At 36.2% G+C, this 14,786-nt stretch overlaps 1 protein-coding gene across 12 annotated transcripts in view; it reads left to right on the top strand.

The window, feature by feature from the left end:
• QTGAL (queuosine-tRNA galactosyltransferase) overlaps positions 1-14,786 on the top strand; it is a 98,126-nt gene that overhangs the window by 11,397 nt on the left and 71,943 nt on the right. For all 12 annotated transcript variants that reach the window (XR_014936753.1, XR_014936752.1, XR_014936756.1 and 9 more), the window contains exon 5: positions 3,252-3,317. Coding sequence is in view for 5 of the 12 variants with exons in the window: in XM_015879845.3 (XP_015735331.2) it covers positions 3,252-3,317 (66 nt within the window). In the remaining 7 variants the exon portion in view is untranslated. The remainder of the gene's footprint in view (positions 1-3,251; positions 3,318-14,786) is intronic.

A 14,786-nucleotide genomic window follows, 5' to 3' on the forward strand; every position in this document is an offset into this window, starting at 1 on the left:
TATAGGTCTTTCAATTGCCAGAGAAAAAGGGTGCACCATAAATTCAGCTTCTTAAACTTGCATTTCTTTGTTGCTTTTTTTTCCCCTCTCACTTTAATTCAGAAGCAGAACAGTTGTGTGTTTTTTCACAGCCCTTGGTTTTGGTTTTACAAAGGAAATATGTGTTGTACAGTTGTATGTTTTATTTCACTTTCTGCAGTGGAATTAAAAAACCTTCAATGGAAAATTATCAAGTTGTCAGTGTGGATTTCCGTGTGGTCTAGACGGCCTGCCTGGTTGAAGAGGCCAGTGAATGTTTATCGTTTGGATTTACTCAGTATGATTAAAGAAGGACATACTTGAAGCAACAACAGCTTTGAATGATATCCTTTAGCTTGGATTATGGACTTAATTTCCTTTTCTTCAACTAAACATATGAATAAAGTAAAACAAAACAACTACCTCAATGTAAATTATTCGTGTTTATAATTGTAATTGTGCGTGCCTCTGGATGGAAGGAAAACAGCCCAGCTGATAGCTGTAAACGGAGCTTTTCTGATCCTGCAGCATCTGCAAGTGGTGTAGACAGGAGTGAGCCAGCGTTCTACAGAAGGGATGGATATGTTTGATAGGAATGTGAGCAGTCAGAATGTCTGTCTGACTGAAAGGTGATGGAGATCACAGCCTCCCACTGGCAGAAACACATCTGGGCTTGTTTAGAAATCCCTGCTGGCTTTTCATGTGAAATGAAGTTCTTTTCATTCTCCCATCCTTCAGCAAATTGTTTCCCTACTCAGAATGGGCATTGTAGGACAGGAAACATGTTTGTCATAATCAAAATACGTACAAATTCTGGGCTATTTTCAGTGCTTAATGTTGCATTCTGTTTGTATTGCTGTATTTATTACTCTTTTACCTGTGTGGCATTGTTTGCATTGCACATGCCTACATACCTATCAGGCTGAAAGTAAATCCAGATGTTAGGTAAGGCTTCTAAAACGTTTTCTACAAAGTTTGGTGGAGAAACTAATTATTTTTTATTTTCCTATCCTATAGCAAAGATGTATTTTGTGACTTAAATATGTATCTATTCAATCTTCCCTACTCACACACACCTAGCAGACAGAACCAGACTGAATATATCTTGCTTTTTCTGGATGTAGCCTATTTTTCTAAACAAATTAAATATACCTCTGCACTTAGGTAAGATTTGATTATTTTTTGCTATTTTTGTCTGATGTGACATTAGTGACAAATATCTTGAAAAACGTTGGTTTTATTATTATTATTTGTGATTACATAGCGCACAACTGGATAAAATATTTGAATGTTTAGTTGTCTTTTACTAAAGTTGCTGGACAAATTGTTTTCCTCTTCCTTCCACAAACTCAGGCATAGCAAAACTAAACTTCAGCGCATTTTATGTGTAAAGCTGTTGATGAATAAAGAAACACAGTCTTTTTTATTTTTCTTTTAAGGATAAGGTCATTCTGGGTAAAAGTTCATCATTTTCAAGCATTAGAGAACAAAAATGTATTATTTTTTTTAAAGGGCATTTTTCTTTCTTTTTTTTTTTGGTTCTAGTTTTCCCTTTTAAGCTGGATGTTACAGGAAGTGATGATCTCGATGATAACCTAAGACCCAGTTCTATAGTCTTATTAGTTTTGCCACTAGAGTTTGAATGCCGTAGTGTTTTGTTAGGGGGAACCAGGCCTGTCAAGTTGTCTGCTCAAAAAAGCATAACATTGACCTGTTGGCTGAATAGAACATTTGAATTTGGTTTGAATGATGTAAGTCAAGTAAGTTACTTTTCATCTTTGTGTATACATGAGTTGTGGAAATTGATCTGCTGGATCGCACACGTTGGAATATTTTGGCAAGAGAGCCTACGTTGTGTATTGTAAGAGACATAAATGACCTCATTCTATGCATTTTAATTCCTTTCTTATGGATGGATTTTGCATTATTGCTTTGTAGGGACGTAACAAGATGACATCTGAGAGTTAGAATTAATTCTGGAGGTAGTAAACGAAGTTCAGTGAAAATATAACTATATTGTGTGTGAAAAGCACATTTCAATTACGTGTAGTTTACAAAGAAATACGATTATTGTTCTTACAGGGATCGGATGTATGTTTTAATGTAACATTTACTTGATGCATTCTTGATACATTAGAATACAAAACCCTTTTGTCAAAGTTTTGGAGTAACTGATGTGACTTTCTGCTCCCTTTATCATAGAGGTTGAAAAATCAGATTTTCACATGTGTTGGCTTTAAGAATGGTTAACATCTCCCATATTTATTACTAAACTTGTCTTAAATGCAGCATACGGACTAATTGCTTTTGACAGTCCATCTCTCCTTGCTTGTATGCTGTGAGAATCAGTTTCAGTATTACGTTGTTTTATCTTTAACCTTGATTTGTATTAAATTGTTGGATCTTATTCTGTTACTTTTAACCACCATATGAGAAAGCCAGAGTTGATACTCAGATGGAAGAAATATGAAACCAAAATGGAAAAGAATGTATGTATTCAGGAGATTAAATTTAGGGAGGAAAATTTGTGTTACAATTGGTTATTTTAATAGACTAAAGCCAGAGTACAGAAAATATATAATTTTAGAGAGATTTCTCCTATCTGTTCAAAGAAGGATTTGAAGTTTATTAAGTTCTTTCAAGGTAACCCATCTGGTCTTGTGTAGATAAAGCAGACCTTTATGCTGCAAGTGAAAGAAGCATAAACTGCAAATTTATATCTCGATAGCATTTCAAAGCCAAATCATACTGATGTGTTTTGTGTGTGTATCTTGGGGGTTCAATTGCATTTGCTTAGAATTTCACAATTTCACAAATACTACTACTTGTGCTTATAAAATATCTTGTACTGAAAGATCTAGAGACAGAGGTCCTGTACTTAACAATGAAACTATGTACAGCCCAGACTGCAAAGGATGCCTCTGAAGAAAGAATATGAAGAACATTTTGAGTTGAGAATGCTATTAGCTGTATCTGTTCTATTTGTGTGTGTATTTTATAAGTGGTTTACTTCTTGTTTGCTGACTGGCACTGATGAAGTTAGATGCAAATGTGTTATTTCTGTGTTTGAAAGAAACCAAGCAATGGTTACAATGACCTTCATATTTGTTCCATTTGTAGGCCTAAGTACAAGCCAGTAAAATGATGTTGATTTAACAGCATATTCTAATGTGTGTCTGAATACTGTACTGTGATGCTTTTTCTATTCAGTAACAATGTGCTATTTATTTCAGGATGATGTGATGATGCCACAGCGGGTCAGACTGCAGCACGAAGCTGCCATTCAACACCCAAACAGTGTGAGTACTTTCTTGTGTATTTTTGTGCTTTTCTTTTACAGAACGCTGGACATATCTTGAAAAGGAGATGAAAATTTTGCAGCAGGGCTGGTGGAGGCAAAGCAATACCCAGTGTATTCCTCTCCTTAATCCTTGCACTGCATTGTATCTTTGAACAACTTCTGTTTGTTCTTGTTGTTTAGTAAATCAAATGTCATTATGGCAGTGATATTCTTTTTTAAATAAGTACAAAGGTTTTCCCTGTGTATGTAGCTTTAAAAAAGAATGGCTTTTTTTGGTAGGACTTCATTAGGTAATGTGAAACATTACCCCAAAAATGGGCTACAGGTATGGCTTAACTATTTTAGATGTTTAAGAAACTGTGAGGAATGTATGGGTTGTTATCCTTAATAAGCTAGCCTACAGTTAAAATGATGTTTTTCCCTATGACTGACTGCAAAAGGTTAGGTAGAATGCCATTTTATTCTTGTGAATTGAACACTCAAAAATAATTGGTGAGTGAACTGGTTTATTACCTGCGTGGTTTTTATATTAATTCGATTTCTGTATTATGTTCTCCATACCTGAAAATAATAAAAATGACTTTCAGTGCCAATTACTTTGTCGGTGCTGCTGACATAAATTCCCATATAAACTTGAAGTCTGACTTTGTATTCCTGTCAACAGTATTTGCCAAAAAGTGGCATAAGTAAAGAAAATTTTATGAGATATTCAGGCTGTGTGCAAGGCATTTCTGGCAATGAAAGGTCACTTGACCCCTGTCAAGAAGGCATTTTCTGCAGGTCTCCTAACAAAACAGACAATTTTCAGGTTATCACTATCTAGGAATGAAAGGTCTTTCAAACTTTTTCTCCCAGACACACTTACTTCAAAGTAGAGATTACTGTGGTTGTTTCAGCTAAGAAATGCTTGCCAAACAACCTGCTGGTTAGTGGTGGGATGTGTACCTGCTCATTGAAACACCTGTGTTGTGTCTCTTGTGAAATCTGATAACCCTTTCAATGTAATTTATGAAATTATAGTTTTAGTAGCGCCTGAGAAGCAGTTAACCTTGTTTGTACTATGAACATAATAAAAAAATACATGGAAGGTTGTTTTTGTTCTGATATGAATCAGTTAATTTACTTCTGTAGTGAAATGCCAAAGAACTGGAGAGACAAGTAGATCCAGTTGTTCTGTGGAAACTGGTGTTAAGAGCTATCGTGTTTCTTGCTTGTATGACATCTGTGTGCATATACTGAGACTTTTTTAATTAGGCTAATTTCAACTAGACAATTTGTGGTCTATTCAGAAAACACTTCAGCTGTTTTGTTTATATTGTTATAGTTTAGTACGTAACAACACTGAGTATGAGCTGTTAAATGGGAATCGAGTAAAGATTGGAGAGTATGTCTTCATGATATGTTTTAAATAACAGAGACTTGTTCTTCGTATGCTCTCAGCTAATTTAAAGTTACGGTCCTGTTTTAGGAAGGTATTGTTTATTTCTAAAGCTTACTAAAAGGGTAAGCTTAAATTTTAATGAAATGGCTAAGACATAAATGCATAAGGAGCATTTCTGCACAAGGAGCATTCCTCTCTCAACCTTCTACTGAATCAGAGGATTTCCATGGAGCTTTGTAGGCAATGACCTCCTTTCTTTTTTTTGCTTTAAACTTCTGTTATATAAATACATGTTTGAATTGCATGGTACATATTTTCTGTGTTACAGGTATAGAAAATGTTTATAATAGCTATGTGAGGGATCTCTTCTGCATTAATACTGTGTTTTCCAGAATTATAATTCAAAGATTTAAATGAAAAAAGAACATCTCCAGCGTTTCCACTGAGCACATCAGTGTGGTCCAAGGACCAGTGATAGTTCTGATGTAGCTTCAGCTACCGTGAAAAAAGATGTGAGAACATTCTATCCACAGATGTACTGACCATAAGTATAGACTGCCTTACCCTGACTTGAAGTCTGCTCAATAAACAGTGGCACCAAAAGTATCAGATGCCTTTGGAATGAATCCCCAGCCAGCTGTTCCACAAAGAAAGTGGTGTCTCTCAGCTTGCCCCCAGGATCAGGTAGCAGAATAATGCTGCTGTAGCCCTTAGCTTTATCAGTCCATTTCCTGTATTGGGGACTACTTAATCATGCTTCTAAAAAGACAGAACAAAAATTCCTCTCTACTCACCTAAGCTATTATTCAGAACTTAAAATAAATAAATCCTATATGACAGAGATGTCCTGTTGTTGGAAAGGTTCACATTGGAGTATTTTGGATCTGAAAATGCAAATTAGTAATACATTATGGTTTTATTAAATGCAGCTTTCTAGAACTGCTATCATCCTGACCTCTGGTGAGTATATCTAGGAAATTCCTCATCCATGAGATGCATAGGTAGCTGGCAGTGCTTTGCCAAGCTACTGTGCTGTTGTGGCGCTTGGAGAACTCTTCCAGTGTTTTGATTTTCCTAAGGATTCTGTGTATTGAAAGGAGTAAAGGGATGCTAAAATCAGGTGTGCTGTCCACGCTTAAAATCCACTGACCTTCTCCATTTGTCTTAGAGCCATACTAGGTGTTTTTCAAGCAGTGTAACGTCTTCTTAGCATGGTGAGGTGTTGACCTTACTCCTCCTCTCACCGCTGTTTTTTTGAGTGTATGTGTACCCCCACAGTGTGTGTGTGCTCTTCCTGACCATTTCCTATGTCTTCTCAGTAGCTGATGTTACAGTGTAGGCAGAGGAAATAAAGTTATTTCCTTTTCACTAGCAGATTTAGCAGTGAATCTGTCCAAGCATCAGAGCGAACACCTTTCTTGTATTAAAAAGACCACTAGCCTCTTTCTCAGCATGTATCTTCTCGACCAGAAGTCCTCGCTGTTTTGCATTTCTAAAGCAAAGATTTGGCATATGTTGTAACCTGGACTGCGGTCAATATCTGTAATGCCTAAGGCAGTTTTCACCTATAGCATTATTTGAATTGTTGAGCAACTGACTAAATTGTATGTGTCTTTGGTTAATGTGACCCGAAGGTGGTGGACTGGACTGAGTGAACGGTGACAATTTAGGATGTACTATGAGTTCACAGACCTCATCTGCCTCTGGGTTGAAAGTTATATCCTAACAGATAAGGTTTTTGTATTGTTATCGTATGTTCTACTCACCTGGGCCTGTTGCACTTTTCTAATACATGTTGGAAAGATTTCTTTTCCCTTCTCCATTTTCTTTCTCTAATCCTTATTTAGCCCTGTGCATCTGGCTAGATATCTCTAACTTGAATGTTCTCGCAGCAGAGAAAAAACAATCACTTCATTTTCTTTTGTGCCTAAAAGGATCTGCTTTCATTGATGATATCAGTCTTTTTAGCTTCTCCCTTTTTCATTTAAACTGATATCTGAAATTGCGAGACTTTCTTGGGAGCTGAGAAGCATACAATAAAATGAGCAGATAGTCTCTGTTAAGTATAATTGAAATGAATAGTTTTAGTGGTAGATAATGTGAAAGACCACTTTTAAGGTCAGCATTCTGTTTGTTTTTATGGTTGCCATAATAATGAGATCTGATTCTTTTTCAAAATACCTAAAGGATTACAATGCTTCAACTATTTTTGTATTAGTAAGAGACAGGGTTTTATATGTTAATCCATGAGGGCACTGGGAATGGCTTAAACAATACTGAGGGTTGTTTTGTTCTGATTGCAACAGGATTAATAGCCATTCTGATATGATCTGTTGCATATTTTAGATGTAGCTCTATTCCTTGGAAGGAGGATGGTACTTTTAGGTAGTTTGGAATGGTGTCCACACATTCTTGCTTATCAGAGCAGCTCTGTAAGTCAGAGTGTGCTCTGATTGTTCAGTACACAAAATGAACGCTGTATGTAAATAGTGCGTTCTAAGTGGCTTTGATTTGCAGAAGAGTTAAGACATGTTCTTATCCATCTGATGTCAGGTATAGCTAAACATGTAGAAACAACTGTGATAGAGTTCTAGTGCAGCATCACTCCTCAGAGTGCTGCCCAGTTCTGCAGTGTTTTTCACTGATGCATTTTACTGAGCAGCTGTTCCATAATCTATTAAATTAACAGGGCTTTTTGTTCCTGCGTTATCAGAAACCTGGAATAAAGGCAGGAGATTGTTATATTTATTTTGTTCCAGGCCAGGCTACTTTGTGATGAAAGGAGAGGGAGAGATAAGAAATAAAAATGGGGAAAAAAATAAAGAGGGAGACCACCTGATACACTGGCAGTCAACAACAGCATTTTGGGATTACTGGCAATGTAGTGGTTGTGTTCCAGATGCCAACAAAGTTGGTCACTTCTTAAAGCCTTTTGTTTGCTGTGTCTTATTAGTCTACTGTTGGAGTGGTCCTGAAAATAACAGCCTTCAGACTACATGCTGTGCCTCATCGGTACTTTCTTTTGGAAGTCAAAATGATTAATATGCAGTCAGATAATTACTTTGCACTTAAACAAGGATTTACTCTCAGAGCTCCATGGCTATGACTAGAGCAGTGCTGAACCTGAGCTAGCATTTCCTACACTACAACAGTACTGGCATTGCTTATATCTGCTCTCACAGCGGCGTCACAACTTCTAGTCAGCCTGGAATGTTGACAGATTTTTTTTTTTTGACCTATAATAGATCTTATAGGCTTATTCTCAGGAGCTGTAGGCTAAGTGCTGTTTAACTGAGGTAGTGCGATGCAATGGACAAGGTCTTCAGTCAGGAAGAAAATGAAGTAGATTTGTCTCTGGCGTGGCCTCGCCATTCCTCATCTACTCAGTTCTGTAGTCTGAACCTTTTTATTCCTGAGAGATGATTACCATTTCTCTACACTACAATTACTGTTTTACTGAGAACTATAAAAAGAGGTAAGTAGGATCTTGTATGTAATTTTGCAGGTGTGAAAAGATAATAAGCATACGTGAAGCTTCACTACATCATCATTAAACATAATTACATGATGTTGAAATACTACCTTTCTAGTGTGATAGAAAAGCCCCTCTATTTAAATTCCATCCTTCCTATATGTAATGAGTTAATGGTTGTTGGTAATCTCTCATTGTGTCATGTCTTGCACTGAAGTCCAGGTTTTACCAATCTCCTTTTAATTGTTTCATCTTCCACTTGTTGCAGGTAGTTTAGCAGATTGTTCTTTGATAAATACTTCTATTTTGGACATAAACACGTTAAGATCTTAATCGTGTAGAGCATGAGTAATCTTTGTTTTCCCTTGGTTAATTTGCATTAGCTATTCTGTCTGTCTTACTCAGCAGATCTGAGACAGATCAACATGTATTGCCCAGACATGTCCTAGCAAGCAATGCATATAGAGTTTAGCTTTAATATAAGTTTCACTTTATGTAGCAGCTATTGGAGAGAATCAACATGGTTCAAAACATAGGTGAATAGATTGAATTTGTTTGCTTAACCCTTTTAGTCAGAATTTGCCCCACTAAACTTAAGTAGGTTAAGGCTTAAGTAGATTTGAGGAGTCTGGTTCCTCTTTGTTGTGAGCAGAGGGGAAAATGGAACTGTATTCCGGAGGTGATTAATTGCAGTTGTCTAAAATCAGATCATTTTTTATCCAGAAGAAAAAAATGGTACAGAAAAAAACATATTTTCATGAACCAATGTAAGAAATCTGTCTATTAGGACTTCATTACTACAGACTTGCACTGCCTGTGACTTCTATCAGCTTATGGAAGATACGCCAAATAAAACTATCCAGTATAAATACTTAAAAATAGATATGCATAAAAATATATGTGTGACTTTGGCAAAGTGTTAATGGAGGTTGTTAAAGATTATCTATAATATTTCCATAATCTTTTCTCTTATGAAGGATGAAAGACTAGAGCAGCAGCTGGAAGGTTTCCTTCTGTGCTGTTGGCAATGGAGTTTATTCAAGGAAATAAAATTATTTTTCTGCACTGAAGAATATGAAAATTCTTTCTTTAACAATGAAAGTATTATCTTTAGGGTGGCTTTCATTAACTGGGCCTTTCCATGTATATCACCTGGATTGCTGGAGTTCAGGTGTGTCTTTGCTTCTTATAAGGCAGTTTCCTTAAATACCTTCTTCTAAATTTTCTGTTACAGAGAAAAAACCACGGCATGTTTTCTGAGTCACAGTGTCACTCTAAGTCTGTTCTACAGTTTATCAGATACTCAAAATGAGAAGCTTTCCAACTTGTACCACTTTCATAATTAAATTTGCCTTTAGTATGGCCTCCACATGTCAAGAAACCCATCAGGTGGTGGTGGTTACTGGAGTTTAATATTTAACGAAGGTCTGACTGCTGTGTAGACTTCCAGCATATTTCATTTTTAAAACTGACTTGAAGTATGAAACATTTGAAAAGCAAAATCTCCTCCTCCTCATGTTAGATATTTAACTGGTAATAAATATCATTAATCCAAACACACTTTATGGAGCTACATGCACAAATTGGTTTTAAAATTGAAATTGTGCAAACATTGTTTTTTTATGAGTGCTTCTAAGCTTTATGCAAAGAACTGGTGATATAAATGCTTTGTCAGGATCCAAAGTGTTCACTTAGTTTGCATTAGATTTAGATTACATACATGTACAGTAGTCATACTACAGAGGCTGAGCCCATAGATCTCGCTTATCCCTGCATGGCACATTTTGAATGAGCACTTCTGAGGCCTGGTACTGTTTCCTGCCTAAGCTAGTCATCAAAAATATTAGGGCTTACTCATTCACCTTCAAAAAAGGACTTTGAAAATAGCTTTAATTTGCATTCTGAGATAATTTAAAGTAGTCTGAAGTTTCATACTTCCCTGTTCAGACTTGTAGTATTCCTTCAGTGATACTTCAGCTTCTTCAAAACGTGCTGTTCATAGTTCATGAGTCCATATGTATGACAACAGTCTTTTTAAACATGTGATGCAATGTTTGGCTGTTCCCATTCTGATTGCAAAGTGTCGATTTCTTGGGTTTTATACAAATTCATTAAAGTAATTCCACACTTTCTTGGTTTTTAGTTACTCTTTTTTAAGTGTTTAAAGTTTTTAACACTAAAAGTGTTAAAAACAAAAACAACAACAAACTTGTAACATCCTGTTATGGACTTCAAACAAAGTTTTTAAAAGGGTGTTCTTTCAAAGGGACTGCCACAAGATAGGGACATGAGTAAACTGATATTCATCTGGCCTAAGGAACTTCATTGGGGAGTCAGTGCTGTCAACATACTTTATAACTTCTGAAGATACTTTAAATGCACTGTTTGTATTTTGATACCTAATGTAAACCACCTCACAGATTCCACGTGTTGAAGAATATTGCTTCCTCCATTGGAAATTGAGAGGAAGAAAACAAATGAAATCTATTTTACCTCCTTCTTTCCTGACTATTCCATATTGGAAAGATTTTAACCACATAAAAGCATTTATTTATTTTTCATTTTGATTATGCTACATATTGGTCACAAATACCTTCGTAAAGCCACTAGTGTCTTCAATCAGTATGTCATTTTTCCACATTAAAATTGAAAGGTTACAGGCTGCCAGACAAATTTACTGTCAGTTAAATAAAATCTTCTATCACTTTAACAACATCAGTTTTATGTCTTGCTCCAAGGAAGATCAACATGCGGAAATACGGATGGTGGTATGAATATTGAGACTCTTGCTTTTCCTGTGCTAGATGCTTTCACGGTGGAGCAGATATTTTAGTTATTGCAATGACCATATACTTGTCTGGTAACTCAATGCAAAGTCTGCTCAGTAAATAGTTACTCTTTGTAAATCCTTTATCTTTGATTAGCTTGGGATTTTTTGGACTAATATTATTTTGTCTCAATATCCAAATTCAGTTTTTCTTGTGTTTAAAAGAAAGATTCTGAATTCTTGTAGCTGATATTACTCATTATGAAATGCAATTATCATAAGAGAAACTTGGTTAAATGGCAGTCAAATCAAGCCTAAGCAGTAGTGACTGTTATTGATGCTATTTCACTTGTGGTTGTTATTTTATGGACAGATACTTACATGGCTCTATCACAGTTTGATGGAAATACCATCCAGCAATAACCTAAATGTATCCATCCCAATCTATTTTTTGGAATGCGAGTTTCAGATATAGTTAGATTTAGAGCTTTAATTACTTGCACTAAGTAGGAATAGCAAAAAGCAGAACTGGAAATGCAGCTGATAAACCTTTTCAAGACAATTGTGCTTCCCTGCTCCAGTATTCTGAAATGGAAATAGATGTAATATCATATAACATTCCTAATATATATCTTTCCTAATATTGTCTAACTTTTAATTCTTCCTTTTTTAGTCTTGTAGATAATTCAGTGAACAATGCAGGATGACACAACTAAGAATTTAATAAATCATTCTGGTAGGATTTTTGTGCTTCAGAATATAAAAGTTGTAAGGAATAGGATGATGGTTAGGCTGTGTAGTGGGGATGCTAAGTCACAGCCTAAAACAGTGATGGAGCACCTGGTGGGAAGGCAGGGCCAACCCAGTGGAGCTCAGGTGAAAGCAGTGTACGTGAGTGACTGGAAGGGGTGAAGCCAGAATCCACCCCTTCCCATACCTCATTTAAGGGTTGGCTGTGGAGGAGAGGGTAGCTCTTTCTGGAGATCCCTTCCTACCCAAGTATTTCCAAAGCAGCAATTTTCCTTCATTTCTATATATGTAGCTGCTGCATTTGTACCTATTCTCATTTGCTGTAGCCAAAGACTTTGCCACCCTGCTATTATCATCCCATTATAGCATTACAGGCTGCTAGCCCAGAATATGATTTAACAAATTATATGGTGCTGGTACACGATCCTTGCTTTGCTTCTATGACTCCGAGAAGAACTGGATTGACTCATATAGTTTTAGACCTCTAATTTGGAACCTAGTCATTCTTGGCTCCTTCTCTGAACAAAATGAGCATCTCCAAATTGCTTTTTAGATTTTACAATGAATGAACATTAAGTCCTTGTGATTGTCAGTGTGTATATTATGTGTTTGTATATACACACACACAAATACCTGTGTAATATATATACATTAATGTAATGAGCACTGGGTATGTAATACCTTGTAATTTACGCATTTGTGTCTCTTTGTCCAGTTCCCCTGTATTGTAACTCTAGAATAGAAAAAAAAAATGAAAGGTTAAAATTGGCAAGTGATAAATTTTGCATCCTCACATGCAACAGGAGCATTCTGATCCATAGATTCTATGCTGAATAAGAAAAATTCTTTGTGCTACAGGAAGTTGTAGCTATCTAGAAAAATAAAAGCTACATCTGCAGAAAATGAGTTGTTTTTAATTACTGTCAACTCATTTAATCTCCACTTCCTCTCACCCACTTCTTTTTCCATTCATATGCACAAGGGAAAACAAGACAGTGAAATGATGAAAAAACAAAACCTCTCTATCTGGATATCGTATTTAAAAACAAACACTAGTCAGAAGTTGGGACAAGTTATGGCATGCAATGTCTGTCATTGCTGTTGGGGGTGGAACAATGAAATTTATACTTATCACATATGCCAGAAATACTCTTGTATTTCAGTGGAACAATTTTGTAACTCATGGAACAGCGAATGCATATGTATATGCATATATATATATAAATTATACATATATAAAATATATACTCATAGCACAATCTTGTAACCCATGCAATAATTCTACCTACTTCCTCTGAATGTCATTAGCGCCCTGAATCTTATGTTGATCAACAAGTGGCTGGGTGTGCTCATTAGGTTTATATATTATGGCTAACAGTGTGTACTGTGACCAGCTTGGAGCATCTGTTTCATAGAGAAGCCACTGTTTTAATTGTTGAGACTTTTGTACTGGTTTTCATAAAGCACTACAAAGTTAAGTCCTAAAAACTGTTCAAATTTATTGGCATAAAATACACCTGTGACTAATTCTGATCCTCTTAGTTAGATATACTTCATTAAAGACTCTTTTTATCTGACATAGCAGAGTTATTAGGGAAGAGGGATTCAGATGCTAAACACAGACACACAGTGTTATCATTCTGTAGGATATCATTATAGGACATCTGAGGCTACCTAGGCAGGTCTGACCAGATACTACAGGTGCATTCCTTCTATGAAGCAATAACTGCAGCTGGGGAGGGTCACAGGGTGCTGTATATTTTCATTTGGCCACTCTTTCCCTCAAAGCTCATTTTATGCTATTCATATCTTTAAAATTTATCTGTTTTGCTTTTCAGAGTATGGATTTGTTAGCAGTTGTAATAATTAAGGGCAGATTGGTGATAGAAAGGTGCTATAGTGGAAGTAAAGAAAATCACTCACCTGTATCAGAAGATTCTAGGGTCATAGGGGAGAGATTCACCAAGGTGGAAACTCCAGGAAGAGAACCTTCCCCACTGGCAGTCGGCCCTTAAATGAGGTCTAAGAGAGGTGCAGCCAGGTTCCACCCCTTCCTGTCTCACAGGTGAACTGCCTTCACCTGTGCTCCCAGGGCTGACTGGGTCTGTTCTCCAGGTGTTCTATCAGTGGTTTAGGCTCTGACTCAGCAGTTCCAATACAGTAACTCAGGTAAAAATAAGATTACCTTTTTATGATCTTAATATTTCTAATCCATCATAGTTTGTTGCTGCAGTAAATTATAAATTGTTTGGTATTTTTCTGCACAGAGATCAGTGCTTATTTGAGTAAACAGCTGAATATCTGTAAGTTAGCTTTAATACATTCAACAAAGTAGTTGTCCATCTAAAAAATGAATTTCTTCATCTGATGTAGCAGAAAGGATTGTTGTGGTTTTCTGTCCTGATTAGAATTCTATTGTTCTGTGAACAGCCATTGATCCATTGCTATAAGTAAAAATAACAAGTGTGCATATATATAGTTCTTACAGCTCATGCTACTCTTTCATATCTGAGCAACGTTAATGTTGTATTTCAACTTGTTTCCACTTGGTGCATGGTATGTTCTGCATTTCTTCTTTAACAGTTTAATTCTAGGTGCAGGCATATACTGTGTATGGTTGGTGTGGATAATATTAATAACTGTGCCTATCAGATAAAAAGAAGTTGAACATTAGATGAACTCATTTTTAGTGTGGAAATGGATATTCACAACATTGAAAAGAATGTTTCTAATATGGAGAGTTTCTTTTTCCTTCTGAAAGTTTGGGTGGATGTAAAATGGGCTAGAAAGGAGTTTGTCAGAGTAATTTCAAACTTAGGAAAGAATCAATAGTGAAAAACGTTTCACTTGTATTTATAAGCTATAAGGAAGTATTCAGTGAAGATAAAAGAACTCTGTGAAACATGGAGGAAATGGGAAACTGTGCAGTTGTTTCTGATGCCACACCTTACACAGGGGAACTAGAGGAAACCGTTTGTACTCTAAATAAACCTGACTTTGGTTGGATGAAAAAAGCTGCTTAAATGAGCCATGCTTTACAGGAGCTCTATCAAAGGCTCAGGATGTGTTACTCAGTGGTGTTAATATTTATCTTGCA

The sequence above is a fragment of the Coturnix japonica genome, chromosome 23, assembly GCF_054131305.1.
Source record: "Coturnix japonica strain WE chromosome 23, WE-NBRP24, whole genome shotgun sequence".
Taxonomy (NCBI): Eukaryota; Metazoa; Chordata; class Aves; order Galliformes; family Phasianidae; genus Coturnix; species Coturnix japonica.